The sequence below is a fragment of the Ostrinia nubilalis genome, chromosome 5 (genome assembly GCF_963855985.1).
Source record: "Ostrinia nubilalis chromosome 5, ilOstNubi1.1, whole genome shotgun sequence".
NCBI lineage: Eukaryota > Metazoa > Arthropoda > Insecta > Lepidoptera > Crambidae > Ostrinia > Ostrinia nubilalis.
Genome location: NC_087092.1, coordinates 1,540,648 through 1,560,480, shown reverse-complemented (window position 1 = coordinate 1,560,480; position 19,833 = coordinate 1,540,648). Strand labels below are relative to the sequence as shown.

The window sequence follows — 19,833 nt, the reverse complement described above, 5'->3', positions numbered from 1 at the left end:
GTCTTCTGTTACTATGTTTTGTGGCAGTAGTTTCTGTAGATCCCCATAAAATTTAAATAAAATCTTACTAGTGATCGCCTATAACGCCTATTATTTATAATTACCGCCCTGGCTTCGCACAGGCTGGGTTGCACCATCTTACTTACTTTAACTTTGACAAACGTCTTTGAAAAAAGCCTTCAAACTCCATACAAAAAGCACAGGTTATTGTTACAGTTAAAATTGTTGTTATGTTAATTGTTGTTATGTTGTTGTGTTAATTGTATCGTTATTGTTTGTTCTCTGTAGCTGTGCCTTAAATAAAATAAATAAATAAGGTGGTGCAACTCAGCCTAAACCTTTCTTATAAATCACTCTATTTCTTGCTGAAAACAGCATTAAAATCCGTTGCGTACTGAAATTAAAAGAACAAAGCGCATAGACAGCGCGAACTACATTGTTCTTGCAATGTAAAGATTTGTTATTACAATAATAATAAGAAACACAGTTGTCGACTATTAAAGTTAATTTATATGGCGCGTGAAAGTAGATCGTATCGGTTTAAGGAAAACTACATATTGTACATACTTCATAATACATGTCATGCGAATAAATGCACTTCTTGCTTTTAAAGGAAGTTATTATATTTAATCATTACTTACGCTTTTGTTTAAATGTACGTAAACTTTGTTTAATTGTACTAACTTACTGCCTTATGGCTGTAGTTGTAGTTGTTTTGTATGATACCTACGATATGATTTCATTTTATTCATTAAGCCTAGTCGCAGACCACAGACTTTTTGTCGGCCGATAGTTGGGTCGGGCTGTTAATCAGTATGGACATGTATGGAAGTGCGCACATTACACCGATTTGGTACCGGCCTAAAATCTGGCCTAACTATCGGCCAACTAAAAGTCGGTGGTGGTTTGATGTTTAGATGAACGTTTATTACGCTTCCATTTCCGTACATTAAAAGAAAAAAACCGGAATCTATATTATGGGATGACTTTTTGTCCGTCTGTTACTCAAGATCTTGGGAACACGTGGAGATATCGAATTGAAATTAAAACCATAATACTTAGGTTTATTGTCCATTCAAGCTGTAAAATATTAACTTTCTAAATTAGGGTAAAAAAGATACGCCGTTTATATGCTGCAGAAAATATTAACAAACTAGGGTATTTGACACTACCCATCAATTGAAGTTACTTTTTGAAATTGTGTGTTATTGTAAGTATGAAAATGCTTCAAATTCTTTATAGCTGTTCATACGTACAATTAAATTCAATAATGTTGTTTGTATACTGCGAAAAAACTCAAATTGTTTTTTGTTCAGCTTACACTAATATAAACAAACTGCACATTCACTGGCGATTTACCACGCATGCGTGTTATAAGTAATATCCATTCTTATTTTATTCCAGTAAATATAATTTAATTTGGTACATAAGCATTTTTTCACTGGCTCCAGAAAGTCCAGATAATAAGATATTATTATCAACAGCATGGTTTTAACGTAGAACGTCATATACACAAAATGTCATCGCGAAAATTTGGTCACTTTCTCAAAAAATCACTTTCGCAGAATATCACTTTAGGTAGTTTCCACTGAAGGAGCACGATCGTCTCTACCAGAGGCACAGGAGGCCAACACTCCCCTAGCAAGTCAGACGGGCTGGGGAGGAAGAATTATTGTAGGTATATCTAAGTAAAATTGTCTTTTAGTGTAAAACGTTAATTTAACTTATTTCATTCCTTCAGTTGTGTGGGTTGATTACTATTAGCAAATTGCAATCCACGCCGCACCATAAAAATATTTTTATTTCCCGTTGAAACGTCATACTGCAGCTATCTGCGGTTGAAGGGCCCATTATGATTATGTAAACAGGTCGTAAAACTACAGTTAAATTAAACCATTGTGTATAATAAAACAAACAATATTGCATTTGATAATGCCGTCATTATCTGAGCAATAACAACTCATTCTAATATCTTAGCGTTTCATTAATATACCACAAGCCATAGGTACGCACAACATTTGTAATATCTTCAGTAGGAATATGTATAAAACAAGGATAATGTTACTTTTAACTGAAAACATATTAAATGGGCGGTATCTAATTATCTTAATGAGAATGTCTACAGGGTGTTAGGTAAATGGGTATATGAGCTAGCCCATGTTGACATTGGCATATAAATGGTATGGTGAAGTCAGAAATTTGATATTATCATTTTATTTTTTTAAATTTTCATACAAAATAAATTTTATAAAATCCGATTTTATGAAAATTAAAATAATTAAAATGAAGATATCAATTTTCTGACTTCACCATACCATTTATATGCCCATGTTAACATGGGCTAGTGTCGGCTCATATACCCATTTACCTAACACCCTGTATATTCCGAGAAGTTCCTATTTCCCAAATAAATTAAAGTATGAAAAAGACTAGGTAGATTTTACCAAGAAAGACTAGGTGTTAAATTAATGTAAAGCCATACAAGTCCTGCAAAATTTTGAATTCGTACTGATAGGTGTATATTTGAAAATATGGAAAATCAGCCTAAATTCGACCATAAATTTTTTCAAGCATTGTAGGCATTGGTCAAAATATCATGGAGCATAATGATAACTAAGAAAACTATTTTTAATCGTGATGAAATAACGTTTTCAATATTTTTCCTCGGCAAGTACCAAGTATACTTAAGTGAGTAATAACTGGCTGATTCTCTGGTGATTGCACCATCAACTTGGGGCAATAGCAATGCCGCGCCTTCCTCGTAGGCAACGATAGCCATAGGCGGCTTATTAAAGGCAATCTTCCTTATTGAATAACCTAACATCTCTATTTGTGTCTTGTGCAAATGAATACTGTTTTATTGCATCTGGAAAAACTTAATAAGGTAGCAATAAATCAATCAATCTAGTATTAATTCATCCATCCATTATACAGGTGGTGATTTAGATACCTACCGAATACGTCGAATAAGTAGGGATGGAACATTGATATCGCAAACAAAGTTTTTAAATGACCACGTAATATCGTTTTGATGAGCATACTCGTAATTGACAAGAGACTTAAATGTTGCAGGTCTCAAATCATTTATTTATTTATTTTATTTATTTGGACAACCAACAAGACAGACACGCATACATGAAAAAGAATTATTGTAACTAAAAGTACTAAGAACTATGTGATGTCTTAATCAAAGGCTGCCTCGGCATGCAATGTGGACAGTTTATTTTATTTTATTTTTCTTTATTCAGAAAACCACAGCTCTTTATAATAATAATACAAACAGGTATTTTTGTTCTTACAGCCAATAATGGATTCTATATATTATTACAATCTCGTAAAAAACAGTCAAAGGGGCAAAAAAAAGAAACATAGGCTTGCATGCAGGCTGTGTGTGTGTGTGTGTGTGTGTGTGTGTGTGTGTTACAAATTACAAAATTAAAAAATAATAAACGAAAAACTAATTCATTGCATGCGACGATGAACGACCGTTCATTGTGGAAAACCTTGGGGGAGCCCTTTGTCCAGCAGTGGACGTCATTTGGCTGAAACGACGACGACGACGACGAAACGAAAAACACAATACTACTTATTTGCTGCCGCTGCAAAGGATTACAGCACTGCACGCCTGAATTTCAGTGGCTTATAACAAAATGTGTCGACGTCACATGCCTTGCACAGTCTGTTGTAATATGGTTGTAATACACCCTCTGCAGTCTGCTCATGGTGGCGTGGTAATTTATCCCAGATTGGTTTTACTGAACTTTGATCGATTTAATCTAAATATATAAAAGGAGAAACTGACTGACTGACAGATCAACGCACAGCCTAAACGGCTAAACGTAGGCACTTGAAATTTGGAAGGGACGTAGCTTAGGTACCGTAGAGGTGCACTAAGAAAGGAATTCCCGAAATTCCCACGGGAACGGGAATTAGCGGGAAAAACGGGATTCAGGCGTACGAAGTCGCGGGCGGCCGCTAGTGAACCTATAATATACATTATACATAGTTTTGATGAGCATAATTGACAAGAGATTTAAATGTTGTGAGTCTCAGCTCTTATCTCGAATACATATGAAAACCATTCCTATAAAAAAAAAACTGATAAAAAAGATTTTAAATTTTTTCAGCAACTCTTTTAGATTGTTGTGTGTAATTCATCAGTAAGTTTACTGACAATACTATAAGACAAACAGAGCGATTATAAACAGAAGAAACAAACAAATACGCACATTGTCGTTTGTTCAACAACCCAGTTTCAGACTGACGAATAAACGTCACTGCGTTTATTTGCTTCAGGTGACTAGAAAAATCATATCTGCATTATTTTGTTAACCGATAACTTATCTGCTTCCTTCGGAATGCTTCGGCTGAGTCACAGAGCAAATGCGGCGAACACAGTCTGATTGTATTATCATTGCCAACCTTATGTGAATTTATTAGACTAATTGGAAGGTAGATACTTATTATAATGTTTGTCGGGGCGTTTTACACCGAATAACGTAGCAATTACCGCGCTAAATGATTTGTGTCCAATTACACCGGTTATTACAGTACTGTATCAATTAACTGTATAAATAAAACTAGCGGCCGCCCGCGACTTCGTACGCGTGGATCCCATTTTACCCCCTTAGAGGTGGAGTTATTAAATTCAAGGTAGGTATGGCTAGACTAACACTTCTGTGTGCTTACCATGACTTTACGTTAGGTGTGCTCGCTAGCGACTGTCTACAGCAGGGTATCCCAATTTTTTTTTGCCAAGGAACCCTAATTGATTATACTTTTCCTAGCGGAACCCCCGTACTACTCCGCCCGCACGCCCTTGTGCGTAAACAAGTCGGTGCGAGCGAACAACGTCGGTCACGAAACGTGGGATAATATTTTTTACGGAACCCTTGCAGCCTTTCCACGGAACCCCAGGGTTCCGCGGACCACCATTCGGGAACCGCTGGTCTACAGCACCCATAACGACGAATTTTTGACGCACTCGCTAGCGAGCACACCTAACGTAAACTCATTATAAGCACGCTGGATTTGCACACCCCTTCTACCTCTCATCCTTTACCTACCAATAACGCTACAATAAAAATACTTATTTTTATAGTAATAAAAACGTTTAGTTTAGTTTTAGAAGTAAGTACCTAACTAATGTAATAATAAGGTATCTCTAACTCTATCTGATTCCACGGCATGATCACATGTCTTCGACATTGCAAAGTCAAGTGTTTTCTCAGAAGATGTTTACTCGTTTTGGATGGATTAAGCAAACTTTCATATAATTTTAGAATTTACTTGAGTATATTATGAGTATGAGTAATCCTGCTAATATAAACGTGACAGTTTGTGAGCATGGATGAGAATTTGTTACTCTTTCAAACAAAACTGAACGTTCTTTGAGATTTTTTTTTAAAGATTTTTAAGTTAATTTGTAATGCACAAAACTTAATGGAAACATACTGCTACCATCAACTACAAGCACACTACGACCAAAAGGAGCTGAGCATCAACGCAAAATGTTGTAAAAAATGGGAAAAAAATTCCAATTTTCACGCGTACAAAGTCACGGGTACAACTGTTTTTGATAGAATAGAAGTTTTGTTCAAAATAGTAACCTTTGAAATATAAAGGAAAACAGTCATTAATGATCAGCATAATGTATGATTGCATATCAAGATAAAAAAATGTTTTATTTAGCAGTACTCCCCTTCCACCCACCATTCAGGGAAAATCATGGTCATTAAAGGTTTACACGAATGTGCCTATCATATTGAAAGTGTTAGATAAGTTTTCGGTAATATTATCAGCACGTTTTCCGACTTTTCCACGGTTGTTATCGATGATTCATTCATTGCAATGAAACTCATCATCACCCCAGCCTATTGATGTTAACTGCTGAACCAGACCTTCCAGCAATGCTCGGAAAAATAATGATATCGTCCGTCCATCAGGCAGGTCATCCAATGCTACATTTTATTAAATTTCAGGTAAAGCCTAAATGTCGGTTCTACTACCTACTAAGGGTGGATTCGACCAAACAAGAGTAAATATTAATCTCAGAATAAATCATCAGTTTTGACAAGGATTTTCCATTATACCTGGAGTTATTCTCGGATAAAAGATTGGTCGAATCGGGCCTAAATTGGATTATATTTCCCACGGATTAATTATCTTAAAATTGTATTTGTATAAGCCATTCGTATCTCATTTATCTGGCTCCAATATCCTCGAAAACTTACGAATTCTGCGAAAATTTCGTCTTTAATAATAGTCGTGCTGACTCAAAATTAGCTGATATGTGCAAATTACTGAAAAATGACACATTTAGACGATCCGAGGCGAAGTTTAGTCACCTTGAACTACTGTTATCTTTAATCAGAGCTAGGGACGGGCCTCGTTAAATAAATTAAGTAGATACATACTCGTACCTAGATGTATTTAGTACGAAACATTTAATTAAGCACATCAAACGACATGTTAACTGATTAACAAAAAAAGAAATAATTTTATGAAATATTAATATTTTCCCGGATTTTAAAGGTAGAAGCAAAATTCTTACTAGGATACTATTATTTTGGGAATTCCTGATTCCTTGACACTTTCCGATTCGTTATTCTAAAGCAGTCTGAAACCTATAACCTAATCCTAAGTGCACATGTACAAAGAAGACTCGTTGTATTCGTGACGTCACCGTCGCAATCTGCAAGGTGTGCTAAAAGCAAACAGATAAAACACGTCCAACAAAGATATTGATAAACGACCGACTTTTGATTGCCACCTGCACAATCTTTTGCTATTTATATTGTTGTTTGACTCTACACGAACATATCGTAAATATGTTGGTATTAAATTGATGGCAAGTTACATTTATTTATTGACCTGTGAAGATATAGTATAAGTTGGTGAAAATAAAAATAAAATAAAATTTTAGGCGAAGATAGGTACTCTCTGATGGCTGGGTCGACGTAACGGACGAACGCACCTAAACGGGACAATTCCCACCGCTGCAACTCCTGTGTAGCCAGGATCTACAGCTTGACCGCAAATAAAAACCCAACCTGCGAAGGTCAAGTTTGTCAAGAGGGAAAGTTTTGAAACTGTCATTTGACCTGCAACGAAATGAATCAGAAGAATATAGGAGGAGTTCAAAGTTAAGGAAAGCATCTAGCAGCATTATATCCCGATCCCGAAAGATAATGTTTGCCTTTTTCATTGAACACTGACTACTTCGGAAAGCAGCGATAGCCTCCTCAGTTTAACCGGGGAAAGCTGAGCGCTATCTACATTACGATAAAGATTTGACCCGATAACTACGAATGCCCATTATAAAGTTTCTTTAACGATAAATATTATTACTAAATGAATTGTGCAATAGCCAAATAGAGTCCCACAAGATTGTATCAAAGACCTCTTAGAAGCCTTTACCATGTCTTGTTATTTTCTGTCTCTACCTTTATACTTTACGATGACATTTGGCAACGACCGTCCATCGTCTTCCACTTTGATCACTTGGATTTGATCACCCAGGTGATCAAAGTGGATCCCAGATGACACTTTGGTGTCCTTTGATCACCCATAGATAAGAAGTCCACTTTATCCACCTTATCACCTAGGTGATTTTATCCATGGGTGATCAAAGTAGGTACTCCAAAGTGTTGCCTGAAGTCCATTTTGATCACCTGGGCGATCAAATCCAGGTGATGATAGTGGAATCCAGGTGACACTTTGGTGTGATTTGATCACCCATAGATAAGAAGTCCACTTTATCCACCTTATTACCTAGGTGATTTTATCCATGAGTGATCAAAGTAGGTACTCCATAGTGTTGCCTGAAGTCCATTTTGATCACCTGGGCGATCAAATCCAGGTGATGATAGTGGAATCCAGGTGACACTTTGGTGTCCTTTGATCACCCATGAATAGACCTTTATATGCCCAGTTTGAAATGATAATGAGACATCCGCTTAACATTTCTGTAAAGATGCCAGCGTCAAATCAATGAATGAACTTAATAACGTCTAACAACATAAATAATAGCAGGTTTTTACGTGACGTAGACCGATCACTTCCTACATTAATTGCTGAGAATCACGCTAGTTCCATCAGCGTACAAAATTGTGGCTATTTGTTTTAATTGAGATGACATGTAACCTGCAGGCAGTGATATTAATCCAAGTTAATAGTGCTTATTGTTGCTATGATTCTACTTAATGAATGCCTTAACGACGGTGTAGAGAGAAATCCGTGGAACACAATTTCTGACCTCGGGACTTTATTTAGACTAGTTAGGAGGTTAACATAGCAAAAGTCCCCGCCCTTAGCCCTTGAGCCGGCGGGGAGAGGGGGGTTTAAAGGTACCACTTTTCGGTTTTTCGCTTAATCCTCGGAAACTATGCGTCTTAGTGACATGACTTATGAACCAAAAAAAGTTTATTCAATTAGCTACAAGTGAGATAGTCAAGTTTTACTAGAGTCACTATACTATAGTCAAGTTTCACCTCCTAACTAGTCTAAATAAAGTCCCGAAGTCAGAAATTGTGTTCCATGGATTTCCATCTATAATGCTTTACTTATTGACTGGACTTTTAGTCCTGTAATTCGTATTTATACTACATTTCGTCAATGATAAACTTATCAAGCAATGACTGGCTGAAATGATGATGATGTAAATGCAAATAAATTATTTGAATTTGAGGTAGAGTATTTGATACAGCATCACGTTAAGTTATTTTAGGTTTAAAAGGGTTTAGGTATAAGACAATATCTAACGTCATTGAAAATGTTCTATTAGAGTTTGGCACATAAAGTTGATTTATTTAAATAGTCAGTTATTTAAATAGGTAGTTCTTAGTATGATTTTGATTATAGCATGTAACAATTAGGCACACGGATATATGTATGTTTCCATCTCTATTAATATAATATGTAGGTAGATAATGAGTGTGTTTTTATGCTATAAGAGGAGCATTTTTATTGCAATAAACGTGTTACCTACATAATTTTATTATTATTACTTACTATCATTAGCTAGGGTTTTTTTACACAATAAAAATATTATCGTAACAGACACCTACTTATCGATTGATAACAAATAAAAACAAACTTATAAAAAATACAAATATTCATTTATTAGACGATTAAAAGTTGTACAAAAATATTGTCACATTTACCCTCAACCGCTTGGTTTTTTTACCCGACTGCGCCAAAAGGAGGCTTATGTTTTTTACGATAGGACCTTGCGACGCACTCATTATTAACCGAGGAATGCAGTGATTGCATTGTCCTTAATACAGGTTACATTAAAACTGCATTCGAACTAAAACATTAAAATTAACCTTCGCCTTATAAAAATATCTTTAAATCGATTTCAAGAAAAAGCTAAGTGGTATTTTACTTGGAAACTCGAGTAAGAATACCTAAATTGTTTTTTTTTAATATTTTACTTAGACACTATCACTTAACATGGTGTGTACTATAGTGAATAATGTAAATAATGCATTCAATGTCACAATTTTGATCATGCGCTTTACTATACTATTTACCTACATTTAATTAATTGCTTTAATATGGTCAACTAAAATTAACGTTATTTAGTTTGCGTTTTCCAAAATAATATAAAATTATTTTAATTTTAATAAAAAATGTAATTTTATCAAGAACACCAATGAATTGTTAAATTACATAAATAATACAAGCTTACATGCACAAAATATAAGTATTTACGCAAGCAGCACGTAATGTTGGAGCTAGGTACTTACCGATCCGATGCTAAAAATGGCGTAAAATTAAATTCTAATTATAATTTATTGTAATACCCGAATACGGCGGCATCTTTTTATGGCTTAAATACCTGGTTCCCAGAGCGAATTACGGTACAGGTGCAAAAGAAAAAAGTGTCAGTAGGGCCATCCATTTTATTTAGATGTTATGTCGTTAATGATGTCATTAACCGATAATTTAAAAAAAGCTGTTGTTTTTATCTAGCCCTGAAAATCTTGATAGCTTTCAATTTTCTGTAAAGTTATATTTTTAGTACCTTTTAGTTCACGAACTGGTGGCATAAAAAGTCTATAGAGAGTCGCGTTTGATAAGCTTATAAAATGTACTTAATATTGACCATAAATTGTTACTATGAGTCGTTCTATTAAGAGTTAAACTTCGGATGTTCTGTTATGTTTACATTTTCGTGTGTCAAGAAGATAACTGAATGGTTACGAGGAAATATAATACATACCTACACGATTTTAAGCAGACTGTTGCCTACTGATTCTGTTTACACTATTGTGATGTCACGGTAACAGTATTCGACGAGTCGAGTAAACAATAAACTTTTTGTTTCAGACCTACCAGCGGAACTTTAATCTGTGAGAAAACGGGCGGCCAAGCTAGTTTCAGCTTTATCTCCGGGAAGCAAGGCCGGATAACGATGTGCGGTGACAGCGGAACGGACGACCACGCTTGACCGCGAAGGTAAAAAACTCATTTTACAATTCATACAGGGTGTTAATTTCGTTCCGGGATATATTTACGGAAATAAATGGTTATTAAGACGTAATATTTTTATCATGGGAATTATACTGACGGCCACCTACCTGGTGATTCGCGTATGGCTACAAAGCCAGTTGTTACGGGTTTGAATCACGGTGGGGGCAAACCGTAAGTGGGACAAGGATAATTTATTTGTAGGTATATTATAAGCATCTACGACTGTTAAAGTGAGCATATCCGTTATTTAGTCTAGTCGATTGAGTAATTACTCGTAGTACAATCTCTGACCTCAAAATAGAGTTTTGGTTTGGTAATTGTCGAAAGAAATTTTATATAATGAAAAACCCTCATCAACTATGGGTATGAAAAATAGTCCAGAAAATTTCATAAGAATCGATCAAGCCGTTTCAGAGAAGTTTTGTTGCAAACACTGTGACACAAGAATTTTATGTACCTACTAACTTGCCCGTTTGGAGTACGTCATAATGCAATGGCCATAATTATATTGGCCACCTTCAAGTATTTGTCATCTTATAGCTGTGTGCTCTACCTAAATGCTTTGCTAGGGTCTGGCTATGAAGCTAAGAGGTTTATTTATTTATTTAGGCTTTAATGCCATAGAACTGTACAAGGTGAACTTATTGCAATGAAGGCATCCTCTGCCAGATTCGCTTTGTGTCATGCGTAATACGAATGAGACCATAGTATAGTATTAGATTAGTAATCGTAATGCACTTTTATGGCAACCAAAATACTATTTAGTACCCCTCTATTAATAATAGTATTGGATATTCCTAATTGAAATAATACAATACACAAATTAGCAACAAATAAAACGATAAGCCTGATAACATGTCATTGTACTTTGTTAGTGTTTCCCTAAAACGTAATCTGCACATTTAAATGACCACTAGCACTGACCTCGGTGACTCAGTACCAACTACTAACTTTATTTACGAAAATATACGAATTCCCTATGGACTGGGACTAACAAAGTTAAAATGTTGTTTATTGCGGACTACAAAACATTTGATTCTACTATGACATAGCAAAACAAAAGGTTGCCGTAGTTCAATCAGCACGATAAAGTCCGTGTAGCGATAATTGCGTTTGTAAGTGCTTGATTGGCGGCCGTATCTGTCAGATATGATAGCGGAACTCATCACACGAGCCTTCCTGTTGCAGATGCGACTGCCGCGGGGGCTCCTCGCCAGCGCGGCCCTGCTTCTGGCGCTGGCCCAGCACGCCGCGGCGAAGAAACCGAAGACCCACCTATGCCCCATCGGATTCGACCTCGCTTACACAACAGACAGAAAACCCGTCTGCTACCGCCTCAAAAACACCCCTGAACTATTCACAGACAAATTCAAAGACTGCGCCGGCAACATATTCACGACTGAACTGTACCACAGTCTGAACTTAACCAAAACGAATCATGTTATATGGACAGACTTCAAATCTACTTATCCGGGAGGACCATTCGTGGATTGGTCGTACACAGATTCCACCGGAAGACCTTTTTACAACACGTATGATGTGAAATACGACGCGTCGCTGGGAATTGACGTGGAGTTATGCGTGGTGATAGACCCAGTGAGTAACTTTACAGCGGTGGAATGTAACGCGGACGAGAGGCATTATAGATATTGTTTTGTGAAGCCATATCCAGACAGCGATGAGAGAATTAGGAAAGATTGTAAAGGGTTTGATAACTCCACGCGGTTCTTTAGTCCGGCGTCGACGTGTTTGACGGTAGTGAGTGGTGCCGGCGGCGGCGGGCTGCGCGCGACGTTCGCCCAAGCGAAGGACATGTGCTTCAAGAGGGGAGGCACCGTGATCAATGGAGGCTGGAGGCTCCTGAATAGTCCGGTTCTGAATATAGCGGAGTCACGCTCTATGTACCCATTCCCGCTGGGTTTTACTATGACTCCTGACAATCAATTGCTGAGGCTTGATTCGGAATTTGATACTTCTAGGGTAAGTTGATGTGAGATAATTCTAACTTTATAGTTCTGATTGTAAAAGTAATAAATGGATATGAGAATGGCACCAATGAAAAGCGCGAGCACTATATCAATGAGGGCTATCGTTTTTATACTTAACAGTTGGCACCCCTGGCGATTGACAGGACCTTACTCTACAGTGGCGCCATCTTGATGAGTGCAAATGCGATAGTCCTCGTACCACTTTAGCGCTCACCAGTTGGTGCCACTGTCTTCGCTACTAGCAAATGACAGGACCTTGCCTTACTCTACAGTGGCGCTAACTGGTGAGCGCTAAAACGATAGCCCTCATTCCTTAACGATTGGCATAAAGTTTTTAAAATTAAGGAATTTGTTACCTTATTTAGAGAGACTCAAGTACTTGTCTTATATTAGATTTCATGACAACAGGTTCAGAGTTGCAAAACTTACGGTTATTGCCGCAATCCAGCCTAATCGTAAATATTTTTAGGTTCCAGAATCCGAATGGCATTTTGATAGAGTTTCCTCGAGCCCAGATGGACGTTATGTTGCGATCGCCAACGAGACATGGCAACTGGTCAACAGTTCTTTTATATTCTACAAAGTAGTTTGCGAGAGACCGGTTAAGCTAGAGCACATCAAGTTGGAACTTAGTGTTGAAAAGTAAGTCTTAACATTTACCCAGGTATTAAAATCAAGTAGTTAAGCGTTGATGATGAATTTCGTTCATATAACGATGAATGACTTTGTTACTTAAAGTAAGGTAATTAAGGTAAGTTCATTTCATTTCAATGAATAATGTCGGCATATCCTGAGATATCTGACCCCTCTACTGGATAACGGTCGCTCTACTAGGCAAGTCTATAATGATATTGTTGATAAAATAATTAGACCAACGTAATTTTTATGTGAAATGACAATTTATTTATTTATATTAGGGAAACAAACAATTTTGATATACAGACAAAAATCAATAATTATTTACCGTAAATACACACGAAAAGTAATAATAAGTAAATATGAATTTGATTATTTAGTATTTATATATCTGTCACTGTAGTATATCTGTCATTTCAATTGTTTTTCCTTTAATAAATCTATTAATTCATTATGTTTATTAGACTCAAAGTGTATACAGGATAAAGATTCTAAAATAGTGCTTTATTATTAAATGTTAATTATTATTTGTGATAACAATAATTAATTTAATTAGGGATATTTATTAAATAGTTTTTAGTGTAGAATTAATTATGTAAAAATATGAATTATTTACTAGTAGTGTATTTCAGGCCTGTGGGTAACTTAGAACTAAAATATACCTAATTATATGGTTCCCCAGCTAAGATAATAAATTAAGTGGCCCAAGTATGCGCTATTACAGCAGACATTTTTGTTTTCAGGGACAACGATTTAGTATTAACAGTTGACAGACCCATAAAGAAAAACGAAATCCGCTGTTTCACGGATTCCATGAAGTATTACGCTTCGCAAGTGAAAATTGAGAAGGACGATGATGACTACAAGTTTCACCTAGATCCGACGTACGACGGCTACTACTGGTGCATGCAGCGAGACTACAAGAACTACTTTGTGTCAGCGTCCAACAAGACATTGTTCGTGAAGCGCCAAGAAGACACCCTCAACCTCTACGCCACCAAGATCCGTCTCAGCAGCGACTACAACGTCAAGTATATTGACTCACTGCACCGATCTTGGAAGGAGAAGATCAAACAGTTCATCTTCAACCGGACCCGGTACATTGAAGTGTTCGGCGATTCCGAAAACATCACCGAGGGAATGCTGCGATCATTCATGGGAGAGAAAGATGTGTGGGGAATATCTGAAGCGGAGGTGATACGCGATTCGAGAATAAAGAGATTACATTTAGACTTGAGGACGGTGTTGCTTCACATCGAGCTGGACCCTGAGATGAAGCCGCTGCCTCCGGGCACGAGGATATCCCTCGGGTATACTGGGGATGGCTTCAATTATTTGGATGTGGTCTTCATGAGGCCTGCGTACGTCTGCAAGGGTTTCGAGTCTCTGCCCAGCCGAAAACTTGGTAAGTTGGTGTTGCTATACAAGGTGACTTTGAAATCGTTGGCATCCTTTTAAAATAAGACTCTACTCATGATACATAGTGCATTCCCTAAATATGAGACAAATCCGATGAGATTTTTTGTCATTATTTAGAGTCTTATATTAAAAGGATGCCAACGATTTCAAAGTCACCCTGTAGTTATTATAAGGATACTAGCTTTTGCCCGCGGCTTCACCCGCGTGAAATTTAGTTTGTCACAGATCTTCATAAATTATAGCCTATATGTTATTTTGGGTTAAAACAATAATACTGTAAAGTTTCATCAAAATCCGTTCAGTAGTTTTTGCGTGAAAGAGCAACAAACATCCAGACATTAAAACTTTCGCATTTATAATATTACTAGCTTTCCGCCCGCGGCTTCACCCGCGTGGAATTTTGTCTGTCACAGAAAAACTTTATCGCGCGCGTCCCTGTTTCAAAAACCGGGATAAAAACTATCCTATGTTCTTTCCCGGGACTCAAACTATCTCTATGCCAAATTTCATCAAAATCGGTTGCGAGGTTTAAGCGGGAAAGCGTAACAGACAGACAGACAGACAGACAGACAGAGTTACTTTCGCATTTATAATATTAGTTGGGATAGTAGGATAGGTAATGGGTCAAAGAAGTTGTGATTTTTTTGGCTTATTATTTGAGAACTGTTAAATGTTCATTAGCGAAGTTTTACACTCATAAAAGTAGCCACAAGTGGTGAGTCACACAATTATAATTATCTCATTTAGTCCCGAGTGCCGGTTCATGGGTCAAAGGCGAGACACTGCTCGTTTCTTCCAATGATCCTCTAAAACAGTGGTTCTTAACCTTTAAGTCACGAGGGACCATTTTACCAAATTTCTGTCTTGTCAGGGACCACTTATATTTTTTTCCAAATCCTATGAAAGGGGAGGTCGATTTCTCGCCCACTGTGCGCCGTTTACGTTGTGTTGACTCGACTCATCACGTCACGTCACTTGTTTATTACGATGTCTTCGTGGATCACTTGGAATGCCTCCAGGGACCACCAGTGGTCCGCGGACCACCGGTTAAGAACCACTGCTCTAAAATCTAGACAAAAGAGTAATTTATTATTTCAAACGTGGGATTCAATCAAACTCATTAATAAGTCCTGTACTGATAATAAAGACAGCACAAAAAGTTATTACAGTTATTACATTTATGGAGCAGTTATCTAAGTAAGTTAATCCGAGTTTATCGAAACGTTAAGTAGTAAAAAGTTAACTGTTATTGGGCACTGACATTTAAAAATCACGAGTTTTAAACAATTTAAGGCTCTATTATAATTTACGCGTTCGCAAAGGTGAAGACAATGTTTTGCGATACTTGTGTTCAGTTTTAATATTTGCCTACACTCGTGTTCGTTAAAGTGCACTTGTATTAAGAGGTGCCGTCACAGATGACTGTTAAAACCTCGGTCATCGTATTGGATCTTCAAATAATTAAGGCTTTAAATAAATTATTGTACTATCAAATTATCTTGGTTGATTTTCTATCCATAAGTGTTTTTCGTATATGATATAGGTAGGTATTGAATAAGTGTTTACATTAATGAATAATATGTAAAAGTTGTGCCTTTCAAATCTATTTTTAGGAAATTTGTAGGTACACGACGTCCCTTAATATTGATTTGACCGATTACAACTGTATACAGTATTTTTGCGCACGGGTTATGCATAGCTTATTTTTATTGCTTTAATACCTAGAAATAAGAATAACAACAAAAAATTGTTCTGAATTTGCTTTTATAAATGTATCCCAATGAGAAAGTGACGTGCATCTTTATACACTGAAAAAAATGTTTGGTTACTGCTTACACAACAAAAGTGACCACCGAACACTTTGGTTATGAGAGACAAAATGTTGTGTAAATTAAACAAATAATTTTGTAGTGAGCTAGACTTACTTTGGTTATAGTTAACACTTAGTTCACTTTTGTTGTGTAAGCAGTAACCAAACATTTTTTTCAGTGTAGACATTCTACTATGAGAATTCAAATCCCTATAACTTCTTAAAAAGCAAATATTTTCAATTTGTAATTTGTTGTTTTTGTTGACCGGTGTTATCCACCACTTCAGGTGAACATTTATCAGCTGGTTTTAATATCGTTGCAGGAGAATCAGAGACACCTGGTTGCAGCGTGTTCACGTGTGTGGGGGACTTCAACGAGGGTGTGCAGTGGCTGGAGACGGCTCAACCCGACTGCACCCCGACGACCACAGAGCTGGTCGCCGAATTCGCCCTTATACCGCCGATGCCTACCGCTATACCCCTGCCTAATAAGGTAGGTCTATCTATACCAGCGGTTCCCAAACTTATTTTGTCTACTGCCCACTTTAAGAATAATTCCTTTTTAGCGCCCCTATTTGTAGTCGAGAGTCGAGTGCTCAGTCGGTGTCTAAGAGACCTCCTAGTAAATGACGCCTCCCAAGCCTCTACACAACGTCCCGATTTTTTTCTGGGTCTCTTACCGCCCCCCTTTAAGCCTGCAGCGCCCACAAGGGGGCGTTATCGCCCACTTTGAGAAAGACTGATCTATACTGATGACCTTCTTTATCCTTCTCCCTCGTGAGGCCTTACAAAATGCCTCGGCAGACATCGTCGTTTCAGCCAAATGACGTCCACTGCTGGACAAACGCCTCCCCCAAGGTTTTCCATAATGAACGGTCCTGCGCTGCCCGCATCCAGGCTCTTCCCGCGACCTTTACCAGATCGTCGGTCCACCTAGTAGGAGGCCTGCCCACGCAGACCCCAGACATCATTAAGAAATATGTAGGTATGTATTTATCTAAAAACTAGTAAAATTACGCATTCATTTGCATGACGTGAAAATTTAACAAAACTAAGTATTTTGACTACATGCGCAAGGAATCGCACCAATCGAGCCTACATGAATGTACCCAGCACTTTAATCAAAAGCCACTAATGCTATTTAAACTAACAGGCGCATATCATGCTGCTTTATTGTAGACCGAAAACCACTTATACTTCTAGCACAGAGAGAGTAGCTCCAGTTCCAGTGAATCCTCCGAGATCAGGCCGCCGCCGACACCGCCAGTGAACGTCACTACAACCGAACCGAACAATTCCACTTTCACGGAGACGACCGTGAACATCACTAACCCGGACACATCCTGGAGCGTCTCCACAGAACACTTATCCACGAATGACCCCACAGAAGTCAGCACAGTGAACACTCCGTACTCAACTACTGAACTCTCTGAGGAAACCACTGAATCGCCTGAGCTGCCCTCCACCACGCAGAGGCCTGTAAGTGCATGCTGTGACCACTAACTTCATCTTCATCTTCTAAGACTTACCTTCAATTAAGGCATGACTAATTCGCTTGTTGTTTGCATGAAACACGATATTCTAATTATTTATTTTCTAGTCCTTAAATGTTTCTAACTGAGGTGTCATCCTAACATAAAAAACATGTTTGTACCATGTGTTATCTCTCAAAACTTGGTATACTTAATAGTCACATATCAATCTATTGATTTTAAATACTTTTCAGCCTCAAGAGCAGCTGAACGAGGTTATTACAGAACTAGAAAATCTTCTCCTGAATGGTACAGTGACCCTGGAAAGTCTTGAGAGGCCTTTTGACCAGGTACGTTCGATCTTTGATAAAAAAAATAACTTCAATTAATCGAATACATACTGGAATTAAGCTCGATTGTTTGTAAGATTTAGCGAAACATTTGCCGACAGAAAATTGTGTTGGTAAACAGTACAATAACGGACAAATGACTGTAGGAGAATGGTTCCAGAAACTCGATTTTAAGCCCGTTATTAGCTTTTGATAATACAAATTAAGAGAGGGTCGTGCTCGTCAAGGGATAAATGACCTGAAAATGATGATGTGTGTCAGTTGAGAACTAAACTGGGGTTAGGTAGCCTACTTAATTTAATGCTAATACTCATTGCAGGTTAACGAAATCTTAGACGTAGATGACGGAGAACTAGAGATTCCCAGCGACCTACTCCATTTGCTGGACCAGCTGGCTTCGACCGCAATCCTGGACGGGGAAGCGCGCGCGATCAAGGTGCGGAACAACGTGGCGCTGATGATGGCGGACGCCACCCCGGACAACCCCGTCCGAGGCGTCCGGGTACTTGCCACGACAGACGCTAGAGGAACTGACGTCTTCACCAACGCAACATTTGACTTTCTAGAAGGTGAGCCTATAGTAATTACACTTTTCTTACGTAAAAACTGACTTCAACCACGATCCTGGATAGAGAAGCGCGCGGTCAAGGTGCGGGACAACGTGGCGCTGATGATGACGGACGCCACGCCGGACAATCCCGTCAGAGGCGTCCGGGTCGCTAAAGGAACTGGTTTCACCAACGCAACATTTGACTTTCTAGAAGGTTAATTTTTGCGTCTTTCACACAAACTAACTAAAGCGAATAGAACACAAAGTCGGTCTTATCGGGTAGGTAGATAGATAGGTAATGTTTAAAAAACGATTATTAGAAAAAGCGCTTAAGTAAAATAGAGAACCATGATAAGCGACTTATAGGTAAGTAGCCTATGATGAGTTAACAGTTGTAATTAGTTATAACCACAATGAAAAAGTGTCATCGAAGTTCATGATTATCTAGCTTGTCTCAACCGTACAAACTCTGTTAGGATCGCATTCAGCTCTCTCAAAGAATCTAATACTATCTTACAAGATAGTCAATAGTCTGTTATAGACAAAATTCCGTCTGCTTTCAGGTGAATTAACCAGCTCAGAGTTGCTGAGTAGTGAGTCAGAGGCGGTGGTGTACCTGCCAGAGTCCGTGACCCGCGAGGCGCGCCGCATTTGCTTCGTGGCGTTCCGCAACGAGCGCGCCTTCCAGTCCGACTACAGCGTCAACAGCCGCGTGTTCAGCGTCAACGTGGAGAACCTCACGCACTTCGAGCGGGGCGAGGTAAGGACATGAGTTTGCCAGGACTGTGAGCAGCGAGTCAGAGGCGGTGGTGCACCTGCCGGAGTCCGTGACCCGTGAGGCGCGTCACAGTAGTTTACCAACGAGATTTCCAGTCATTAAGGCATTCTTTAATACATTGAACACACCTTAAGGCTATCTTTAACTCAGTTAAAGATAGCCTTAAGGTGTGTTCAATGTATTAATGATGCTATCTCTAACTTAAGCTGGGGCCCTGGGCAAGTTAAGAGGAGGCTAGCCGTCTATCTAGACGCCACTGGACTATAGTGGTGAACCCGCTCTGATCAACGTGGGTTACAATAACTATAGTACCTTTCCATAGCTACATACGCCGCAGTAACGCTCTTTTCA

The 19,833-nt window shown here is 38.1% G+C and overlaps 1 protein-coding gene across 3 annotated transcripts in view; it reads left to right on the top strand.

Annotated features, from left to right (window-relative positions):
- LOC135071614 (adhesion G-protein coupled receptor G2-like) overlaps positions 1-19,833 on the top strand; it is a 54,193-nt gene that overhangs the window by 12,925 nt on the left and 21,435 nt on the right. For all 3 annotated transcript variants that reach the window (XM_063965375.1, XM_063965374.1, XM_063965376.1), the window contains exons 2-10: positions 10,336-10,464; positions 11,668-12,459; positions 12,937-13,109; positions 13,847-14,508; positions 16,656-16,825; positions 17,536-17,811; positions 18,059-18,154; positions 18,474-18,723; positions 19,268-19,464. In XM_063965375.1, coding sequence (XP_063821445.1) covers positions 11,668-12,459; positions 12,937-13,109; positions 13,847-14,508; positions 16,656-16,825; positions 17,536-17,811; positions 18,059-18,154; positions 18,474-18,723; positions 19,268-19,464 — 2,616 coding nt within the window. In that variant the 5' untranslated portion in view covers positions 10,336-10,464. The remainder of the gene's footprint in view (positions 1-10,335; positions 10,465-11,667; positions 12,460-12,936; positions 13,110-13,846; positions 14,509-16,655; positions 16,826-17,535; positions 17,812-18,058; positions 18,155-18,473; positions 18,724-19,267; positions 19,465-19,833) is intronic.